Source organism: Dicentrarchus labrax, unplaced genomic scaffold (assembly GCF_905237075.1).
Source record: "Dicentrarchus labrax unplaced genomic scaffold, dlabrax2021, whole genome shotgun sequence".
Taxonomy (NCBI): Eukaryota; Metazoa; Chordata; class Actinopteri; family Moronidae; genus Dicentrarchus; species Dicentrarchus labrax.
In genome coordinates, this window is record NW_026136708.1 from 15,967,543 (window position 1) to 15,989,792 (window position 22,250).

The 22,250-nt window shown below is 40.0% G+C and overlaps 1 protein-coding gene across 2 annotated transcripts in view; it reads right to left on the reverse strand.

Moving 5' to 3' along the window:
- Positions 1–262: 262 nt before the first annotated feature.
- The window catches only part of ezrb (ezrin b), a 36,091-nt gene continuing 14,103 nt past the window's right edge, over positions 263–22,250 (reverse strand). For both annotated transcript variants that reach the window (XM_051408575.1, XM_051408574.1), the window contains 11 exons: positions 19,721–19,816; positions 16,679–16,953; positions 14,645–14,728; positions 14,390–14,536; positions 9,597–9,693; positions 8,886–9,049; positions 6,705–6,835; positions 5,126–5,286; positions 3,343–3,435; positions 2,730–2,981; positions 263–1,846 (listed from right to left, as the gene is read on the reverse strand). In XM_051408575.1, the coding sequence (XP_051264535.1) occupies positions 1,682–1,846; positions 2,730–2,981; positions 3,343–3,435; positions 5,126–5,286; positions 6,705–6,835; positions 8,886–9,049; positions 9,597–9,693; positions 14,390–14,536; positions 14,645–14,728; positions 16,679–16,953; positions 19,721–19,816 (1,665 nt within the window). In that variant the 3' untranslated portion in view covers positions 263–1,681. The remainder of the gene's footprint in view (positions 1,847–2,729; positions 2,982–3,342; positions 3,436–5,125; positions 5,287–6,704; positions 6,836–8,885; positions 9,050–9,596; positions 9,694–14,389; positions 14,537–14,644; positions 14,729–16,678; positions 16,954–19,720; positions 19,817–22,250) is intronic.

A 22,250-nucleotide genomic window follows, 5' to 3' on the forward strand; every position in this document is an offset into this window, starting at 1 on the left:
TTCAAGTAGCTTCTCTCAGATCCACAAATGTCAACCTCGTGGTGGCGCTAGAGGCACAGTCAGGTTTCATCCTCAGGGGAACATGAATGTCTACAGAAAGAAATTCATGCTGGAGTTGTTGAGATAGTTCCAAAGTGGTGGAGCAACAGACCAACAGATCTGGCAACCCTGCAGCCGTATCAATAGCACGGCTACAGATATTGATCGACACCAAACTTATTCACACCCTTTTGTTCATGCAGTGTACAAAGCAAAAACACGGTGATGTGTAATCATCTTTATTGCCAATATGTTGAACACCTCATTATAAAATCCTGCTCATATACAAAGGCCAGCAGAGTTGTGTGTTTTCCATTACAGTGTCAGTGGATGCTACTCTAGTCCATGTCCAGAGAGAGGAGCGTGAGACGTTGGTGTTATACTGTCTGGGTCAGTCCATTGTGACCAAGCTACAAAAAAAAAGAAAACTCTTTTATAAAAGTTCACCTCAACCCTCATTTTAACCTCAGCGGAGGTCTAACACTAAAAGAAGTAAAAGGTTTTCAAAGTTACGTCCGTATTTATTCATCTTTTGCACTATGCACCTTGGCTAAGAACTGAAGACCAACTGTCTGGGACTCCGCAGAGGGACAGCCAGAGAGAAAGGCCACTTGGGAGGGTAAAAGCACACAAACACATGCTCATCTCTCACTCAACAGCGACATGACACAGAACAGAGAAATAAAACATATTAAACCGAAGTGTCCCAGTCGACACAGCGCACCGAGGATGAAGATATTCCTCAGCGCGCTGTGAGCTGCACGGCAAAAAAACAACTAATCAAAAGTACCTAGAAAGATATTCTTAATTGATTTAATGGCATGCATCTGGATATTCCTACAGTAAAAAATAATAATAATAATTTACAATTAAATCTCTTTAATTTAGTGATCTAAAAGGATAACGTATTGGAACATAAGACTGATATTATTTTGGTCAATATATAAAACCTTTGAAACATATTTAATGTTCTCATTATCATTAGTAGATAGCAAAAATATACAAACCAAGATGAAATACCCTTTTTAATGTCCCATATACAGTATAAATATTCAACTAGGCATGATTTTAAACTACTATATAGCAACATTAAACATAAATGGAAGTGTTCAAATATAATGGAAAACAAAAAAAAAACACATTTTCCTGCTTATACTGTTTCCCCCTTTCTGAGTGGTCGCTGTGAACGACAAACTGTCCTTTTTCTTTCAACACAACCAACGACAGACATCAAAAAGAAGCTTTGATTACATATTGTATGTGCACATCATGAAATAATAATAAAAATTTGGCTAGTCCCACTACTTCATCACACCTCTGGATAAAAACAACAATGATTTGGTCTGAATGGATCCAATTACACACATTCAAATACACAAATAAGATCTGAAACACTAAGAAGAGAAAGGTTTTGGCACTAAGTTTTCTTCAAAGGATTTGCAAAGCCCTGCATACCGCCAGACAAACTCACAGCAGGAGTGTGTCTCTCTGTAACTGATGCCTCTGCTGTGCTTATACTGCTCCAGTTTAGTCTGCAACTGATGTGTGTTATATGAGTTTATGTACGTCTATGTGTGTCAGCCGAGGCGCGAGATGTAGTGACCATTCAGAAAGGGTGAGTGGCTGAGGGCCCGAAGGCTTTTTATAAGGCCTCAAACTCGTCGATTCTCTGCTTGGTGTTGCCCTGCCGGATCTGTCGCAGGGTCTTGTATTTGTCTCGGCCGGCCCGGACATTCTCACTGTGAAGAAGGTCGTTCTGGGTGTTCTTGGAATCGTCGCGCGCCTGAGCCAGCTCAGAGGTCAAGGCCTGAGGGCAGAGGAGGAGAGGAAGCATGAGGTACAGTCCATTACAGTACATCCAAATAATGGCAGGTTGAGTTCAGTGATTGAAGCAAATAAGGTTAAGGTGTTAAGGTCAGAAATTGTGGTCGATGGCAGCAAACTTGATCTAATCTGTTGAAGCATACAGTAAGAAAACCCTCATGCAAAGAACTGGTCCCAGTATGGACAATGGTGAGAATGCGTCAGAGCACTTTTAACTGGGCGTGCAGCAGTAACGCAGGAAGAAATAAGGGTGCATTCTCACCCAACCGCTTTGATTAAATGAACTCTGATGCCCTTTTAATTTGGTTCGTTTGGGCTGGTGTTAAAGCTGTAAAGCTACAGGCTCCAACCGCCTGAAAAGGAGGGGTCTCCACTTCTAAGTAGACTCTGGTGCGGTTCATTAGTGGTGTATTCATTAGAGCGAGTGTAGATATTTGATTTCTAACTAAGCTTAAACTAATATTAAAATTTGCTGAAGTAAGCATGTCAGCACATGAGTACAGGGAGTTACCCTTGATAAATCAGAAAGTTAAAGGTGTGTCCTTCTCAATAAAAAGTGAATAAAGCTCAGCAACCACACAGTAACTATCCTCCTTTAATAACATGGTACAAAATCTGTTTCTATCCATTCGTCAATATTAGATTCAACTGCAGTCTAATGATCCTCATAATCAGTTATTTGTTTGTGATCCTTTTGTGAACAGGAGAAGATAATAAGTAATAAGTAAGGCTGAGTAATGAGCTCCATGGTGTCTCTTAACCAACCTACAGGTGTGATATTTGTCATATCAAATGAAATAAATGTATTAATGAAGCTGCATCTCGAGGATGACTGACTGTGTGAGGTGTTATATTTCTGTCCTCACCTTCAGCTGTTTCTGGACGCGCTCGTTCTTCTCTGCCTCAGTGAGACGATCCTCCTCGTTGCGGTGGTCGTTGATGCCTTCCATCTGCAGGTCGGCGCTGTGCGTGCTGGCGTTCTCCTCACTGGCGTTCTCCTCGCTGTCGCTGTCATCCAGCTGGTCGTACATGGGGGGAGGTGGAGGAGGCGGGGGCGCCGTCATCACCATGTGCAGCTCCTCCTTGGTCTTAATCAGATCGTCCTGAGCCTCCATGGCCTGGTGAACGGAGGAATCAGCGACACAGAAGACAGTCAGTTTACTCTTCTTTGTGTCTGAACTTTGGTACAAAATCTGACTTGTTCCTCCCTGCTCCACTCACATTTGCTTCCTTTTTAGTATTTGATTTGTTTTAGGTTTAAATTAAAGAACAAGCACCCAGAACTCTTCAACAAAAAAAAACTATCTTGTTTATTAGACCCTTTTGGCAAGCGAGATCATTTCTATTGGCAGAGAAAGAGTCTAAACTTATCTAATTTAAGGCATTGTAGGAACGTTGTACTGCCACTGATTTTGATGACAGATATAGCTGAAGGAACCTCGGTACACGCTGCAGGTTGCCCTCTGTTAAAGCTCTTACCCTATGCTGCCATGTGTCGGCCTCCTCCTCTTTGCGTCTCTTGGCCTCCTCCAGCAAGGCAATCTTTTGTGTGTGCTCTGCCAGCTCTGCAGCCTGATACAAAACAACAGGAGAAACACTTATTCAAGAGTCCAGATTTAATACATGTAGGTGGATAAAGATATATATAACCTTTTATCTAATCAGAGAGTCTCATTGAAAGCAAATAGAAAGAAAAACAAACATAGCCAGACATAGCTTATAGCACATACAGCATCAGAGAAAATCAGAGACATCACTAAAAAGAACATAACTGGATTAGACAAGTAGTTATGATATTGCTCTCATACTAAACTGCACAGACTCTTGATTTGAATTACTTGCAGAACAATTCTTTATGTTCGTCTATATTGTTTGTCTAAAGCGAGCACATCTGCAGCAGATTCTCAAAACACTTCCCTTAGCACCTCCTGAATTATGCAGAAACAGCACCGATTGGATGTGTGAATTTATTAATCAGATCCATCAGAGAAGCATCTTATAAACTCATCTGAGGAAGGCTAAAGTCAATGTACCTGTACCTGTTTCTACAAACGAATATACAGAGCCAAATCAACACTTTATAATATTGTGTTTATATGATCAGTTAAGTTGGCATGCAAATTTAGAGCAAACTTGTGCCGAATATCCAGGAAATAAAATATTTATTTTGACCACTTCCTGACAGCCTAAAAACAAGCATCCGGTCAAATTTTACTATGCAAACAGCCAACTTTAATGTTACCGTACTAAAGAATCTCTGTTAAAAGACAGCCTTTAAAAGCATTCAGCACTATCCCAATTAAAAATGGAAATGAATATGAAAACATCAACAGTAGTGAAGCTTCCTGAAACGTAACCAGACTCTGTGCACCCTCAGTGGGTGTTGTTTGGTGCATTCCTTCTCACCACCACAACAATGTGAACAGCTTGTCTTTCACCAGACTGAACTAACCGGAGGCTCAGTATTAAACGGTACACCTGCCTCAGTTGTTCAGTGTGCGCCTGCACGAGTTGTGAAGACACTGAACTGACAGTGGAGCACTTGGCTGCGAAAGGAAACTGAAAACTGGTCAGTCAGTGAAACACAGGGACCCAGTTTGCTATTATCAAGAAGCTACGTGCTTCCAAATATTTAAAATTTGTTGATAACACGACTCCCACATGCCATTTGATTTAAAATGGCTGTCAGTGGAAGTTGCAGAGACTTAAGCTTCTTAATAGGGTTTAAGTATAAAGGGTGTCACAGCAGGTGTCTGTCCAGTAAAACTGTGCTGGAGTTTCTGGCTGAATGTGGAACCACAAGCTTTACTGTCCAGGCTGTTAAAGTGAACGAGGGAGCTCTAACACAGTCCTGTGGGTGGTCCACAGCCGAGCAGCTCGGGGTGAGGGTGCGGACAGTCTGAAGTAACAGGGTGTGGTCCAGCCGGACGCTACAAAGAGGTTTTGTCTGGAGCTACAGTAGCCAGGCACTGCTGAATACACCACGCTGCAATGTGCCTGGTACAGACCTGGACACAATAACAGCTGGGTGCAGTGAGAACCCGGAGAAAAAAAGGTTTTAAATGATCTTATCTTGCAAACACGGTGCCAGCTTTTGAGATTTCATTAATGGACCTACTCTGCTTTTTTTCCTAATTTAAAAATGATGTGCCGCTGTTGTAGATTCTTTTATTAACTAGTCACAACAGTTGGTGAAGTTGGGAATGTTACAAACGTGGTTTAAAGTTGCTGAATAATTCCATGGTGTCATAAAAATACTGACCAGCTGCTCCTGGCTCTTCATCTGCGACTCAGCCTGGCGAGCCAGCTCCTCTTTAGCCAGAAGGGCAGCCTGACGCTCTGCCTCCAGACGAGCTGCTTCCTCCTCAGCTCTCCTCCTCTCCTGGTCCAGCATCATGGCTCTCTGGAGCTGGTCCTGCAGATCTAAAGTAAAGAAGAGTGGGAAAGGAAAAGAGACATGAGACAAATGGTATGCTACTACACACCGAAAAACACAGAACTGTATCGTCTTTTTTACGCTCAAAGCTGCTAGCATGAAGCTCTGTAAACTAAAACAATCACCAATGCCTCATTTTGCATTTTGCATACACTTTTTATTCTGTATATTGTGTTAGATATTGTAATATAAGTATTATTTCTATTCTTTAATATGTGTGAGTAGAACAACTGTATCCCCCCCGGGGATCAATAAAGTATTTCTCATTCTGATATGGTGTTTAGTGAGTATTTGTGGCAGCCAGATGGTGTATGTGGGGTTGACGCCAAAAAAACTACAGTGTCCATGAAGGAACATGTCACCTAGTGCAACACTGATGTATTATTAAATAGGTTTTGGAAAACAATGGAGCTCTATGGCGCAAAAAAATAAGATATATCAGGCTGTTACGACACAGAAAATACTACAAAGTTTATTGATCTTTAGTTCTGATTTAATTCAGCTTTCATTATAATCTATGATGGTGGCATATCATGTTCCTTGGTAGTATATATCATTTTTAAAAGCTGCAAAGAAAATAAAATTACTAATGCTTAATGACCGTAGACTAAGCATCAGAATACATCTACAGACATACACAGTGGGCTATAAACAGATGCTCTGCTATGATCTAGAAACCTGTTTCTGAACACAGATTTGCAAAAAGTAAATAAAAAATATAAATATGTCCAGTTTCATGTTTCTGGTTTTCCAAGTGTTAATGGGGAGATATGGTAGTGAGACACAGGATAGAGACAAGAGTCTAATTAGATGTCAGGAGCAAAAGTCCTGGGCAATGAGATTCTTTCCATGACTGCGGTCAACAAACACTGTAAATCATTTGGCACTAATTTATGAGCAGGAAACTGGTTAATTATTACTTAAGAGGAAGCCACAGAGTCACTTAATTATCAATCTTATTAGCCTGATAGCTTACTGTATGTAATTATGTCAACAATAAGGGCTTCCTAAGATTTGATAAACAAATAAAAAACACTGCTGGTTTCTGCTTTACTGCCTGCAGACAAGGAGTCACAAACAGAATCAGGTAAAACTAGAAGAGTCAAACACAAATAGTTTTAGTTTTTCTGTATTTTGACACTAAACCAAAATGTAATCAAAACACAAGTAAATTACAACTCATAAAAGGTTCACAGTGTATACACAGATTAGTAGATTACAGATGCTTAACTGCAGCATTCATTACTCATGTTGTTTACAAAACCAGGAACCTGTACACATAACCTTTTAGCCTCACATTCACCTGCTCTCATAATCACACGTACACACAACTATTTTCACCAACACACTCGCATATGCTTTGTTTTCTCAGGGTTAAGTGACGTATGAGCCGCTGACACCTCACCTTTCTCTGCCTTCTTGGTCTTCTCCTCAAACTGGTAGAGCCTCATCATCAGATCCTGCTTCTCCCGCTCCATCTGCTCCTTTTCCTTCTCGATGGCCTCTCTCTTCTTCTTCTCGTTCTCCAGCTGGGCCCTGCAGATAAGACACAGACGACAACAAAGACATTGTGAGCCAACAAAGACAGCTGACAAAGTGGATGCATAGTGACGGCTGACAAACAGTCGGTGAGCACACATTTGCACACACGATGACGATTTGCAGGGGAGCTAAAAAAAATAAAGCTGCAAGGTGTAACAAGGATTCATTAAAGAACAAAACTAAAGATTATTTTTACTATCAATGAATCCGTCATGAATCAATACAAAAATATTTAAGTCACACTGCTAATCATTTGGTCTATTGAATGTGAGCAAATGGCAAAAAAAAAAAAAGCTCATTAAAACTTCCCAGAGAGCAAGTTCACTATCATAGAAAACTGAAATAAACTGATAATATTCATATTTCAAAATAATTATTATTTATATCTAAATCTGCTCTGGAGAAAAGCAGCATATCTTCATATTTGAGAACATTAACCCAGAGAATCTTATCTAATCTAATCATATTCCTCAACAAATGACTTATTTTCTGTTTCATTTTGACACATGAACAGAATAATGTTAGGACTAGTCCATTAAGCACCAACAGAAAGCAGGAGCTCATTAAAAAAAAAATGACTACAGTCAAAATACGAGAATACAAGACTTTTATTTTGTTGTTTACTGTATCTGTTGCTTATTATACTCTGTATGCATTGCACACATAATTGGTTAAAGTCTTAACAATTAGTAAAAGGTATCATGCAGTGTTCAATTAGTATTTACATTGATAATGTATCTATAGTAAGGATCATAAAAAAGACATGTAAAAGTTTTAATGTAAACCATGAAAGGGAAAACATTCATCAGGGGGTTGAATATTCCTGTTAGAGAGCCGGGTCGTACATTTCCTTATGTTGTAGTGGAGCAACAGTCCGATGTCTCCCTCAGGGTTTAATTACATTTTAAATTAACCATCTTAAGGGACTGAAACCACCCTGTAACTGTGTTTGGACACCAGCCCAGCCTCTCTCACAGACACTGACCACTGGGAGCTACTGTGTGTGAACCCTAACTCTGTCTGCTGGGGCCTGGTGATCTAATGCTTCTCCCACTGGTATTTACTGTGTTGTCCGCTCGACATTGCATCACCATGTTTGAACAGCTGTACGGACAGCTGTAGCTGAGACCGGGGGGGTCAACATCCATTCACTTTTAGTTCAGCAGATTTGCCGTACTTGAAAAGGAATGCGGTATTATTACCCGATGAATGGTTTCACTTTACATGTTGAATTTCACTGAATTGAAAGTGTCTGTGAATAGCGTTCATTGGTAGAGGTGGTTCAGACAGCAGAGAAGGAGCTGAAGCTGTTCATAAGTGTTCCTGCTGGGCTTAATCTATTGAATGGAGCACCGTTATGGTTTTACCAAAAGAGTGTATTCCTTTTAGGGCTGCGTGATATTGTACGTTATTAAAATGCTGCTCCGTCACTTTGCCATATTGCAATTTTGATAATATATTGATTAATTGTGCAGCTCTTATTCCTTTAAATAAAGGAGAGGTTTGAGAATATGTAAGCTTTAAACTCTAAACTTTTGGCCGATTAATCAATCAAATGATAATTGTCAACCCTTTTGATAATTAAAGATGTTACCTTGGGCCCTGGGGAATTTTGACAGGCGGTTTTCACTATTATTAAGTTATTAATTGAATTATCAAGCAAACAATCAGGAAGTTGCAGCCCTAATCAAATAATACACTTTTTTATACCAAGAGATGCATTGGTTGAAATCATTACCACTATATTAATGGATGAATTTTCCAACATTTAAACATTATTCTGAGGTGTTTTAAGTGTTATCAGTAATCTTAGCAATTTGTTGAATGATAATTTAAGAATATATATAAGCTGACATTCAATTAACAGTAATACTGAATTATTGCCCTGCTCCTGTAAAAAAAAAATGTTTTAGCAGCTAAAAGGTTTCTATTATCCGTGTTAGACATAATTTGGGGATAAATTTTGCTTTTTCTTTGTGATTATGGAAGGAAACTTCAACACAATCTACATATCACATATAAATGTTTCCAAGCGTCTGCGTACCTCTCCATCTGTTTCTGTTGCTTCTCCTCTCGGGCCTGGGCCTTCATCTGCTGCACCTCAATTGTGTCCGGCTTGCGGCGACGCATGTACAGCTCGTGGTTGCCCATGCACAGCTGCAGGATGCGCTTGTTTATGCGCAGCCTTGGGGCATAAAACACAAAGTCCTGCAACGCGGAGAAGACACAGAACGGGGGAGTAAGAAACAGAGTGAACAAACACCAGGGCTGAATAAAACGTTTAGCTGCCTGTTCATTGTGCTGTTCTGATAAAGAACAAAGACTCCTGTAGTCTCTGAGCAGGTGCAGGGAAACTTTTAATACTACTGCTACAACAGGACTATAGAGACTGCTCCACTCATAGTGAAAGGTGAAACAGGCTGCCCCACACAGATAAGGTATATACTTGTTTGGGGTCCACCACTAATAGCACTGCCTGAAAAATTAGACCTGGCTATTCTGTATGCTAGATCCGACTGAGGATATGTCTAATGGTTTTCTCTCTCCACTACAGAGAAACATGATACCACAGGTAAAACGGAAGCAGAGAACTGAAGTATAGACACACATTGCAACTTAATACCCTCTAAAAGCTGAAGAGGAACAGGAACTCTTAAACTAAAAGAAACGACTTTTTAAAAGAATGGAGAGAGAAATGTCAGGATGTGTAAAATCTAAATCTGGCTGATGATAATGATGATCAGGTTTTACTCACCGGAGACTTTTTGTCGATGGGCTTGATGATGAACTTCTTATCGTTAAAGGAAATGTTTCTGATCTCACTCCAGGGGAAGCCAATCTTTGGGGTCAATCTGAGGAAGTGAGCACAGGAAAATGAACGTTATACTGCGATACTAAATCAGAACAATCAGCCAAATGATGACAAATAATGAACGGAACGGCAACTAGAATGGTTTTCTCTCTCTGTTCTATTGCAGTGATGTGGATTATCACAAAAAAAAAAAAACAGTAATTAGACTTCTTGCTTGAACAAAATGCAGCTGCCACCAAGTAAAAGAGAGCATATGACGCCCATTTTAGCATCTCTGCATTGGCTTCCTGTCTCTTTCAGAATTTATTTAAAAATGTGATTATTACCTAAAAAGGCTCAAAATTGTTTAGCACCTTCACACTCCTCTACCTCTACAGTCTCAAACATTACAGGATTAAATGACCAACGGTCAGAAGAAGAAGTAATGCATCTTTAGGTTTTAAACTTGATTTTAAATAGTTGGTATCCTCGCTTTTAGTAAATCTTATTGACACTGCCTTTTAATTAATGTTTTAAATATTTTTAATACACTTTGATGTAAAGCACTATGAGCATTGTATGGATGAAAGGTGCTTTACAAATGAAAGTTTATTATTATTATGTATGTATGAAATGACGGTACATATAAAATCTTTAGGTTTTGGACTGTTGGTCAAACAAACTGAAAACCATCACAGGTTCTGAAAAATGATTAATGGTATTTCTTCAGTTTTTTAACATTGCATAAATTAATCATCAAGAAAATACTCGTTAGATAATTATAATCATTAGTTTCAGCCCTATTTATTATAATAATACAGATAGTTTAAGTGTTATTTGGTCATAATCAAACAGCAAACAGTTTCAGACAAGGTCATTCATCTATCTATTAATCAATCCACTGCTACATACTGTAACATTAGAACAATGCTCGCTCAGGCTGACTGTGAACATGGATTTCTGTATCCACTGTTTGAATATGAGGGATGAATCTGGGGTGTGGCTCGCCGTTCTTTTGTGCCAGACAAACTGAACGGATGCCAATCTCATTCAGCACAATACAAAGTAGCACTGTAAACACTGACAAGCCGATAGTGTTGTAATCTAGAAAGGCAGGCAATCCACCTCGTAGCGAAACTCTGCTGTGAAACCGTACTGCCTGAACTGGAATTTCACTCAGTTACTGACCCTGACACATGCTTGAGGAATTGGGAAAACAATGGAGAAGTTATCTAAGCAATGGAATATTTCTATCAGAGTCTACGGTTTATTGAGCTGTGCTTTATCAATAGATTCATGTTTTTTTGTTTTATTTTACTGACAGTGATTTAGAAAAGGTCTGTGGTTGGAGAAAAAGTGGCTGAATTGGATTAGTAAGTCTGGCCTTCTGTGACAAATATGACTGATGTATTTAAATAAACTTAAACTAGGGAATATTAGCATTTGATAGCAATGGCTATCAAATGCTGTGGAACAATGGCTGTGGAACCAGTAAGTCAGAAAACATGAGGAATAAAAGGTATTTTTCCGATTCTCGTACTGTTGCAGTCTGCGTGGATACCAGTTTTACAACTGAGTCGATATAAATAATACAAAAAAGAAAATACTTATTGCTAATATTTTCAATATCGATTAATATAGCAACTATTTTCTAAAATTAATAATTTATTGCTTGGTGTATAAAAGGTAGAAATAGTAGGGAAATAGTAACAATGTCCTAAAACCCAACATAAGTCATGAAATTGATTATCCATTATGAAAAACCCAAAAAAGAGCCGAGTTGTTCTGTACCCTGAGGTGGAAGAGAAAACAGCCAAACCTCACATATGAAAAGCTGAAACCTATCATTGTTTTTCAAGTAAAAATGACCCCAACGATTAATCAATGTCACAATGCCAGTGTGTCAAAAAAACAGATGTTCTGGGTTCACATACTGTGAACAACAACTGTCCCATATTGTAGTTCTTTTTTCATTTTACATTATAAATATAGTTTAAAAGGCATACTATGCAGTTTTCCGGTTTCGTCAAACAGCCACCCCTAGAGTTGCTGCGGAGTACTTGTATTTAATGTTAACTGTTGTAAATACCACTCACCAGAGCTGTCTCTACATACGGCTCTGCGTCTCTGCACTCACGGCCTCATCCCCTCCCCCCTGTATACCTGTACATGTTCAGTAGGATGGAAGCGTCGGACATTGAACAGGCAAAGATAGACTCCGAAGATGTCTACTGACCAGGTTACGTCTGAGTGAATGTTAGTGTCTTCCATTGAGGCTGCTTCTTATGTCACTGATGTATGTGACGTCGCGCCGTAAAGCAATTTGTGATTCTCGCGAGATTTGGCAGGACGCCACCTTTCAGACTTGCATTGCTGGTTCTGCCAATGGCGTCCCTCTCCTGCTTTGCTATCGGGATGATTGCTGTACTACGAGTTCGTTTACCATCGAAATGACTTCAAAGCTGTTATATTAAGGTAAAAATCTTGCATAGTGTGCCTTTAATAACTTTGGCTCACTCTGGTTGAATTAAACATTTAAATCACCCACAATCATTTTTTTTAAAATATTCTTGTAGTCACTGGTGGAGTTACTGTTTCTTGTTTACTTCAACAGTTTGATCAATAAGTGCATCAATGCAAACTGCAGCACAAATGCAAACCTGTTTTGGATTAGTGTGTGGTGAGGGAAATTTACATTTTATTTAGACAAATAATCACAAACTCACGACAGGGACATTGCATATTTAAAGTAAAAAAAAGAATTACTGGGAATGAATTACAATATAATTTGAATATATTTTTAGTCTCATGATGTTTTGAATCGCTTTTTATCAATAGGGTCTGAAAAGTCTGTAAATCTAGCGAGAAAGTTGCCAGGCTGGCAACACTGGTCTCTTCCTAATGACTGATTTTGTATCTGCATTGATAAAATTCTCTACAGTCTCAGACACCATATCTTTGTGTCCCAGGTGCTATCTTTATTGTCCCCAGGACAAAAGGACATCTTTCCTTTCGAGCGCTGGTGTGTGTTTGACTAGGATGGTTGCTAAGACGAAACACTACCCAAGAAAAAAAGCTCTAAAAGCTCTAAAAGTCCCATGAAATGAGCAGTGCTGTGGTTCAACAGAGCAGCGGAGCATAAGGAGTTAAACCAGCATCTGACTGTGCCTCGGCGAAACCTTGGCTGCACTGCTGCACTGTGGGCCAGCTGCCCTCATTGGAGAGACAGTATTGTAGGTTAGCTTCACATTCTTAAGTGCCGCACAGCTTGAAAAACCAGTCGGCGTAGCCATGGTTACAGCAGAGGGCACTGTGGAGGAGAGGCATTTCTTTGCTGATCCCAGGGAGCACATAAAGAGACAGACTCACACACAAGGACACAAGAACCTGGTTCTGTTCTTTAACCATGTGTTTCTCCCTTTTGTTGGAGGTTTTCATACAGTTGAAATACAATAAGGCTAAATGAGAGACTGGGGGAACTTAAACACAATAGCAGTTACAGTAATTAAATCATTTAGACTTGAGAAGAACATTTTGAACTGATATAAGACAAAGAATTAGCCAGTAAAGGTTCAGTTAGAGGCCTCGTGGGGCAGCTGCCTTGCTAAACTTTGTCATTACCCTGTCAACAACCTCATTTCTTCCACTAAGGCAGACAAAGTAGACCACACTGCTTTCAATAGACGCTGGCACAAAACAGTGCAGCCAGTTTATTATGAGAAGAGCTCGAATCAAACTCAGCCAGAGCAGAGTACGGCTGTGGGGATTTCTAGCACAAGGTCAGTGACTGAAAGGCAAGTCACCTGGGATGAAGTGCTCCGTTAACACAGTGCACTTCACTCCAGTAACCTCGCAGATGAGGCCAACAGCCACAGGAGATCTCAGAGCTCATTTCACCAAATAGAGGGTGATTACCTCCTTAAGTGTCTTGCCCTATAAACAAAGTGGCAATCACAACTAAGACCAGGCTGGATTCTGGCAACACCCTTCCACAGACCTCAAAAAGTAGGTTCCCCTTGAAGCACTATGCCAAAAATCCAATCAAAGCAAACAAATACAAAACAGGATTATTTATGTTTTTCTGTCATACTGTCTGTGGATAAACAAGAGAAACTAAGTCAGGGAGAAATAAAACTGGCCTTCCAAGACCATAAATAAATGAAAAATAAGGTCTGCAAATGTATTGCAGAGACATAAACAGTCTTTAGTATAAATGGCACACACATGTACTTTGTGCTTCACAATGTGGTTTTGATCATTCAGCAGTATGTAGAGTAGTAGTTGTACTTCTATAAGCAGAGGTGTGAACAAAAGACATCTTATATGTCCTATGTATCTACAAAAGACAATGACACACCCACTGAAAGCAGGCACAATTATATGCAGCAAAGGCCACACATTTTAAGACATACTATGTGACAACCTCAAGATAAAAACAGATTATCACAGCTCAGGGAATCTGAAAATAATGTAACTGCCCAACTGAGAGACATAAAAGATTAAAGCAAATGGCTGAGTTTTAATTTTCAATTCTGTTGGGATACTCCTCCCAGAGACTGTATCCATTTGGCCTTCATTGTTTTTCCTGTCATACTGTCTGCAGAGGAACAGGAATAGTGATTAAGTACAGACATGGACCTGGCCCAGCCAGTTTACCTCTGTGTCACACGGCTGCAGATACTGTAGAAGCAGGCACACAACAAGAGCAAGAAAAGACGCTAAAAGCAGGGCTGTTTCTGTCCAAATACAGTGCTTACTTGTCGTCCTTTTCATAAATGTTGAGTCCAAGGGCGTCCACTCCCAGCCACAGCTCCGTTCCCTTCTTATTCTTGATGTCAAAGTAGTTAACTCCGTACATTTCCAGGTCCTGGGCAATCTTCAGGTACTCCAGCATAGCGTCCTCCCTGCAAGAATGGACAGAAGACATCATTAAGTTATTATTTTAAAAGGTATTTTTGAAGCGCATTAACTCAGTGAGTGACACATTATACAAAACACACACACACACTCACTTCAACATCCCACAGTGCTCCTCGTGCCACACCTGAATCCTCTCCTCCCACTGTTCTCTGGATAACTTGTGCTGCTCCAGGACTCTGCAGGTAGAGAGAAGAAAGTTGCAAAGATCAGCTCCATACACACAGAGAGAGACCACTAACAGACAAGACAGTCTGACATATTTGATAAATAACATTATGGGCTCTATTGTCAAGTACAATTTAGAGTCAAGATTGATGCATTTTGTGCACACACCCACACGCCCCTTGGGGAATCTGGGGAATCCCATAAACCTCATTTATTCATGTTTTGTGTGTTTACATTCTCAAATATTAATATCAACATCTCATTCTTAAAAGCATCCTGTCACCAAAACAGTTACAGCAGCGAGGCATATTGAGGCCTTTTCTTTCAGTTGATTGATTCTCTATACAACCATCTAAAATAATAACCACTTTCATTTCTGTACTCTCGCACGTCAAACTTGCTGTCAATGCTAGTTTTATGAGTTCGTGCAGAGCGAATCAATGCAGGAGGTGATGAAAAGCTCTGGACATGTGAGAAAACACAAAGACTACCAGGCTTTCAATATGTCCTGACACGTGAACTAAAAAGGAACACCATCATGTCCTTGGAAGGATATTTGAGCTGCCGGTTTCTACAGGGGATGAAAGGAACCAATATGATTGTACATGATTGTCACCAGTCCCTGACACATGCAGCCAAATCATACCTTGTTGTGAGCCGCCTGCTATCAAAATGAAAAAACCACAGCATGTGAAGATGCTGCCACACTCTTCACACGCTGTTCATGGTACACTTGACTCTGCCTTGTGGCCTGTTCTATGATTAATTATGTAATTTAGCTTTGATCTTCCTCTTGAATGCTCTTCTTCGTTAGTGTGCTTTCACACCTAACTTGTTGAGTTCGAATAAAATGGACCCTTGTGCGTCTGCCCGGTTAGTGCGGTTTGTTCTGAGTGGTGTGAACGCTGTCAGTCGAACCCTGGTGCAAACCAAACCAGCAGACCGACACTGCTTGAAAAAGGAGGTTTCGGTCTGCTTCCAAGCAGACTCTGATGCGTTGTTTGTGGTGTGAAAGCAAACCAACCAACTGCAGGATTCCATGATAGCTAGCAGATATGTAATTTGAGATGATTTCAAAAGCTAAACCACTTATAAATCTGCTGTTTGTGAAATGTGCCCAGGAAGCAATCTTATAAAGGATATATATATATATAAGCAAATCATTTGGTAACCACGTATGCACATCAGTGCAGGTATTTCCTGATTAATAGGTCAAAAACTGTTAAAACTGGTGTGCTTGTATCCTACTCCATGCATTTGTGTATGTGTGTGACAACTTTTTGTCTTTTTTTCTACCTGTTAATCATTATTGATAACGATTTGCAGTTTAATAAAACTAATAATGCTTATAACCAGTTATTTCTTTGTGATACCGAAAAAATATAAATATACATATCAGAATCTTTAAAGTGCTGCGTGAACTTCTGTCCGTCACTCCGATTTGATTTCCCCTGGTGGGTCCTGATGACAATAGCTAAAACTGTCCAATCAACAAGTTACCTGTCAGTCTGTATATTTACTCCACTTGGTTTGTAAAATCTATGTATGTTCTATATGTATGATTGCGTTGAAAGCTGATGTGGCAACTTTATACAGAGTGAACAGGAGATAATCTGATCAGATGTCAGATAAACGGGAAGAAATTGTTCGAATGTTTTAGATCATCATTATCTATAGACTTGATTGTTATATAAACCTTGGGTTGTTCTTTTGTTTGTGCTTCCGTCACTCTTTGCGGCAGGTTCAACCAGTGTTAATGAGTGCAGCTCTTCCTCACTGTTAGAGGTTTTTAGTTCCTTCTTTATCTAAATTCTCTTTATCCAATAATTACCTTACCTTGCCAAACCCAGTATAATAACCCAAGTGTACTACTTCACTACATGGCATCTAAGCTTTTGATCCAGACGCTGATGCAACAACAAAGCTTGATTGACTGCTCTAAGTCTATTGGCATATCTCACCTGTGTGGCAGGAGGCGTTCAGTCAGCAGGTATCCAGGTCGGTGGACTTCTTTGTTGTAGTCTCCAAACTTGGCCTGAACAGAGTAGGAGGCCAGCAGCACGGCTGTCTCTGGTGGACAATAAACCTCGTCGCTCAGGATGCCCTCCTTCACCTGAAGGAAGAACAGCTTCTGGGTGATGTCCTGGATCAGCTCCTCAGACACATCCTCCGGGAAGAATTTGGCCCTAAACTTGAACTGCAGTGGGTTCTCCTTCTTTACGTCCTGGGACGACACCTGGAGAGGAGTTATAACATAGTTAAGTAACATTCAGTACCATGCATTAAAGGAATAGTTGGACATTTTGGGAAATATTCTTATTCGTTTTCTTGCCGAGAGTTAGATTTTAAGATCGATACCACGTCTGTGTTTGTACCATTAATTTGTAGCTGCTAAACAGTTCACTAAAATATGTTTGTGACAACATTATAGCTAAGGTTAGGAACCAGCACTTCCTAGTTTATCAGTTTGATCTGAGTTTTGTGAGCCTGGTGCGTTGCACTGGACAGATTCGCTGAGAATGAGGTAGCCACACCTAAAGCCATACTCTGCTTTATTGTCTATTGTATTGTCTATTTTAATCTAAATGGAACAATAATTTACAAAATGAACATCAATATATACGGAAGAAGATGTGAAACTAGTGACTGAGACCATAAACTCAACAGGAAACTATTTATTGAGGTGATAAATCAAGTGAGAAGTAGAGTAATTTTGCCGTTATGTTGAACACAATCGGACCAATGGTTAGAAAGTATGCAGGTTTAAGGCTTCACTTTTAAGACCCGGAGGCTCTGACCTCTGATATATACTGTCAATAGTCCAGAGGTAAAGAAATCCACCTGCCAGAACCTCTAAAGCTCAAACTAATTAACACATTATAACAACTTGCTGTTTTATAGACGGTTACGTGACTATTTGTTGGCCGGGAGCAGTGACTTTCCTGGAGTCTCTGCTGGTTGCTTGGCAACAGTTCTTGTTGGACAGAGCTAGACTAACCGTTTCCCCCCGTTTCCACTCTTTTTGTTAAGCTAAGCTAAGCTAATGGCAACATATTTACCCCAGACATGACAGTGGCATCAATCTTCTCATCTACCTCTTGCCAAGGAAATGAGTAAGTTCTTCCTAGAATGTCAACCAGCTGGTAATGCTGCATTGTAGCGAGTGGAGTTTAATCAGTTGTATATGGGGCATTGATCAGGAAACGTGGTAGTAAAATTTACAAATCGTGTCTCTTTCAAACCTCTAATCTGTCTTATTTTTATTTTTTATTTTTATTTATTATATTACAAAAGAATCAAAATCAAACATAAGTAAATGTCAGTGTCAGCGTTTCATACATTAGGAAACATAAGCTTACAGTTACGCAGCTTCATGGGTGCACCGCCCTTACCGAAAGGGGATCTACCATTTTCATTTAGTGGAAATACACTTTAATACTTCCGAGCTACAGTATGTGTTTACACAATGTGCCTCTTCCTCTAATTTCAAAACAGGAACCAAGCGGTCTTGATGGAGAGAATGGGGCCGGGAATATTCCAGTTTGAGCGAGGCATTGTGCTGATGAGCTGCAGCGCAGCGTCAGCACACAGTGTACAGTTTACTGCTGCTGACTGAGGCAAGCATAACCCTTTCTCTCGCTCAGTGACCCTTGTTTATCATTATAAAGTGCAAAGAGGCTATTTTCTGTTGATAGATTAGCATGGTTTCCTACATTCGTTTCAGTCAGGATGGAAGGCATTCATCAGAAAATGTATCTTTAATCCCATTTTGAGTCTGTGGTTACTGCTGCACCATTAATCACAAGAGCCAGTACAGTCAGGTGTAAAGAGTTAGCATTGCACTGCTGCAACATTATTGGACTCACGTTGGACAGTTGAAAAGAGAAAGGATCAAAATCAATGCTGCAGAATCAAACAGCATTTTTAAATCCACTAAATCTTCTCCTTTGTCAAAACATGCCTTCTACATGACCCACAATGCAACTTCCGACACTTCTGCCTCGTGCAGAGATAACAAATGGGCTACAAAGGTCAGATAAACTCCACACCTCCACTGACTCAAGCAACATCACTTGAGGCAATTTATCAGACTTGGAGGAGGTCACATATTAGATAGTACTCCCTAAGACCTGTGAACAAACTTGTTTGTGTAGTATCAGTGGAGTTCTTTAAGGGACTAATAATACAACACTATTTTGTCTAAAAAGCTGCAGTTGGCAAATAATATAGAAACTCTGATACCAAAACAATCCTGAATATCTGGAATTCTGCTTATTTGCAAGTATGACTTCATTCCACTGGCTGATTTGCTTTTTGCGTAACATATTAGACCAGTTAGATTGTGAGCAGCTTCAGGAATAAGTCAGTAACTTGTGTTTACACAGGGACAACAGAGAAGAACTAAGGCAGCTCTAGTTCACAAAGAGTTCACACTCTTGTCAAATAATCCACCTGGAGATGATTACATGTGGCGCTCGGACAGCCCAGTACAGACAGAAACCAGACAAAATTAGCTGCCATGTCGGAAGTGGAACCACAATACAGCATGTGAATATATACATACTGTAATACGTTGGCTACTGATTGACTGAAAGACAAACACTGGAGCTCTGATTGTATCGTCCCCTCAAAAGAATGCATTCTTTCTCTATTGTTTATAGAATTTGACTCCATAAGGAGAGCTGAAATGACCCTGTAGGTATCTATATTTATACTATATACATGATACGTAATGACAGTGGAATTTCACTTAATTGAAAGGCATATAATGACATCAACATATATTGTTAAATAACTATCAATAACAGTATAAATAATATTGTGTGGCCTAATTCTCAACAGTATTTACAATTAAAATGATTTATGATTGAATAATGCAGTATTATAACACACTACACACATTTTTCCTCAAACCCTAATGATCTTTATAATATGAGCATTTGAAAGACTAGAGGATTATTATGAGACAACTACACATACGTATTTTCAAAGCTGGATCTTACCTTTTTGTCGAGTTTTAGCCAAGTGTAGTAGCCTTTGCCGTCCATATATTGAAGTCCGAAGTACCAGACCTCACGTAAGCCGATGGTTTTCACCACCTGCACAGAGAAAAGGAATTATTAAGTCTTGAAACACAGTAGTAGGGCAGCAACAAATTAATATTTTCATTATCATGCCATTATTATACCCAAGGCAACAACTTCAAATGTCTTGTTTTGTCTGACCAAAAGTCCAAAACTCAAAGGTGCTCAGTTAACTATCATATATATCAAAGAGAAGCAGCAAATCTTCACATTTGAGAAGCTGGAACTTGAGGAATGTAAGCATTTTTACAATATTTTTACTTGAGAAATCACTGTTGTAGTTGCTGATTATATTTTCTGTTTTCCAGCTCTAAAACACACTTATTGGGCAAAATAGTTTTCCACATCACCTGGATACATCAACATATTCCAGATAATATTTTCAATGAACGTCTTCGCAGATTAAAAGCAAGAACCATGTAATGGGAAAATAGTTCCAATTTGTTGTTGCAGACAAATTAATCGGTTTAAGTGGAAGTAATATCACATCAATTTAAGAAATGATGGAATTTCCATGAATCTGACCAGATGTAAGACTGTATTACTCTAAAGAATTCACAACCTGCTCTTCAAGGAAAACAGATTATGAGATGATGATGTGAATGTGGTAGTCAATAGAAATAGATCACACCTTCACACCTCAAAAATCAGTGAGGTAATTTTTCCAGTAAACGTAAATGAATCACTGACGGTTTTCTTCCTGCGGAGCGAGGAGTTGTGAAAAGGCCTTTGAAGGCTTTACAAATGCTGGCAAGGCCTGAAGAATCTAACCTTAAGGTGACATACTCAGGTACCAGACTAATCTGGTGAGCAACCCTCATAGTATTACACATTCCCAGGCCTGAGTATGGACTTGGCTACGGTAATGATACAAACCACAGTCAACCACTGCCAGGACAAATTAAAGTACACTCTGAAACACTACGTTTGTTGTCTGAAGACATTTGGCAAATATATGATAGACTCTGGACAGGGAGACGGTCCCATGGATGGCTACCACCGTTACTGAGACTCAAGTGCTCCTTTTTATAGTATATCTCTTGAGCCAGGGTCCAGAATTAACATCTGCCAAGCCCCAAGTGCCGGTAAATTTGGGGTCTGGCCAGGTCTACATTGCTGCATTTTTTACCAGCTAAGACTTATGTGTCATTCACTGTCTATCATTTCGTGACATCAGCAAATCAAAAATCAACATTAAGAGTGTTTTCTTTACTTTGTGTGCTTGAAGTAACACGAAGCAGAAAGATGTGAATCTCTGTCTGTTGCAATATGCCACAGCACACAAGAGCACGACGATGGCTGCTCCTTTACAAAGTGGTCCTATTGTTTGACCAGTGAGGAGGAGTGATACTTTATAACGAGGGCGTTCTGCATGACCAGCATCCTGTCTGTGACTCCAGGAACAGACTGAGAAGCCTGGAGCAAGGTGGCGGTGGCGGAGGCGGCGGGGAGTCTGCTCCAACTTACAAGGCTGATACTTTCTGGCAAAACTGCGATAGCCAAAACTCCTCGTTACTAACGTCTACAAGGCAGATTATGAACCCAGTTTTAATTTTCAACCACACTGGAAACACTTTTTCAGATCAGCAATTTGAAGATTTTTTTTCAACCAATTTCTGACTGAGGCAGAAAGTGAAAACCCAGCTATAGATCTGGAATAATGACTTATGCGACAGGAGGAGCAACAATTTTCCACTGGCTCCTAAGGAAAAACCTCAACGACCAGAGGCTCTTTATGGCCTTCGGAGAGGCAGAGCAATTTTCCAACAGCCCCATGTAGGAATTCATGTTTTTGTGTGTATGTGTGTGCGCCGTTAAGTGGGGCGATCCCTGTGCCGGGCCCTTTTTGAATGCATCACTGCCAAATTCCCCACCCAGTCACCAGGTGAGGTGTTAAGTTGCCTGGGCGAAGTTTGAATCAACACCCTGACACTTGGGCCAGGCCCATTCCCAATGATAAGCTCCAGCCAAGGTTAAAATGAAAATCAAACTCCCCCTCTTACTAGAGGAGACAAAATACAGGGCAGACTGACCTGTGGGAGTAAAAAAAAATGAATTGGCTCTGATCTAGGAACCCTTTCTGGTGGTTGTATTTAGTGAATCAACAACAAGCACTAGAAGGGGCCTGAAATGAGAGAGCACTAAACACTAACCCTGCATCTCACCTGTAATGAAACTCATAAGGCCTCAGAAAACAATCAGCCCTTTCATGGTGGTTTTGCTTTGGGGTCTACAGAGTGAGAGGCAGAGAAACAGAGTGGGCTACAGATACCGAACCATTTTTCTCAGGGGATAAACTACTGTAGAGAGTTGGTACAACCTCAGTGCTGTCAGGGAAGTAACCATTTTCCTGGGTGAGCTTACTAACCTTTAACAGCACTGTACTTCATTTGACAAATAAAGAACTGGCTTTAAAAACATGCTGCACATGTTATGAACACCTGCGGCC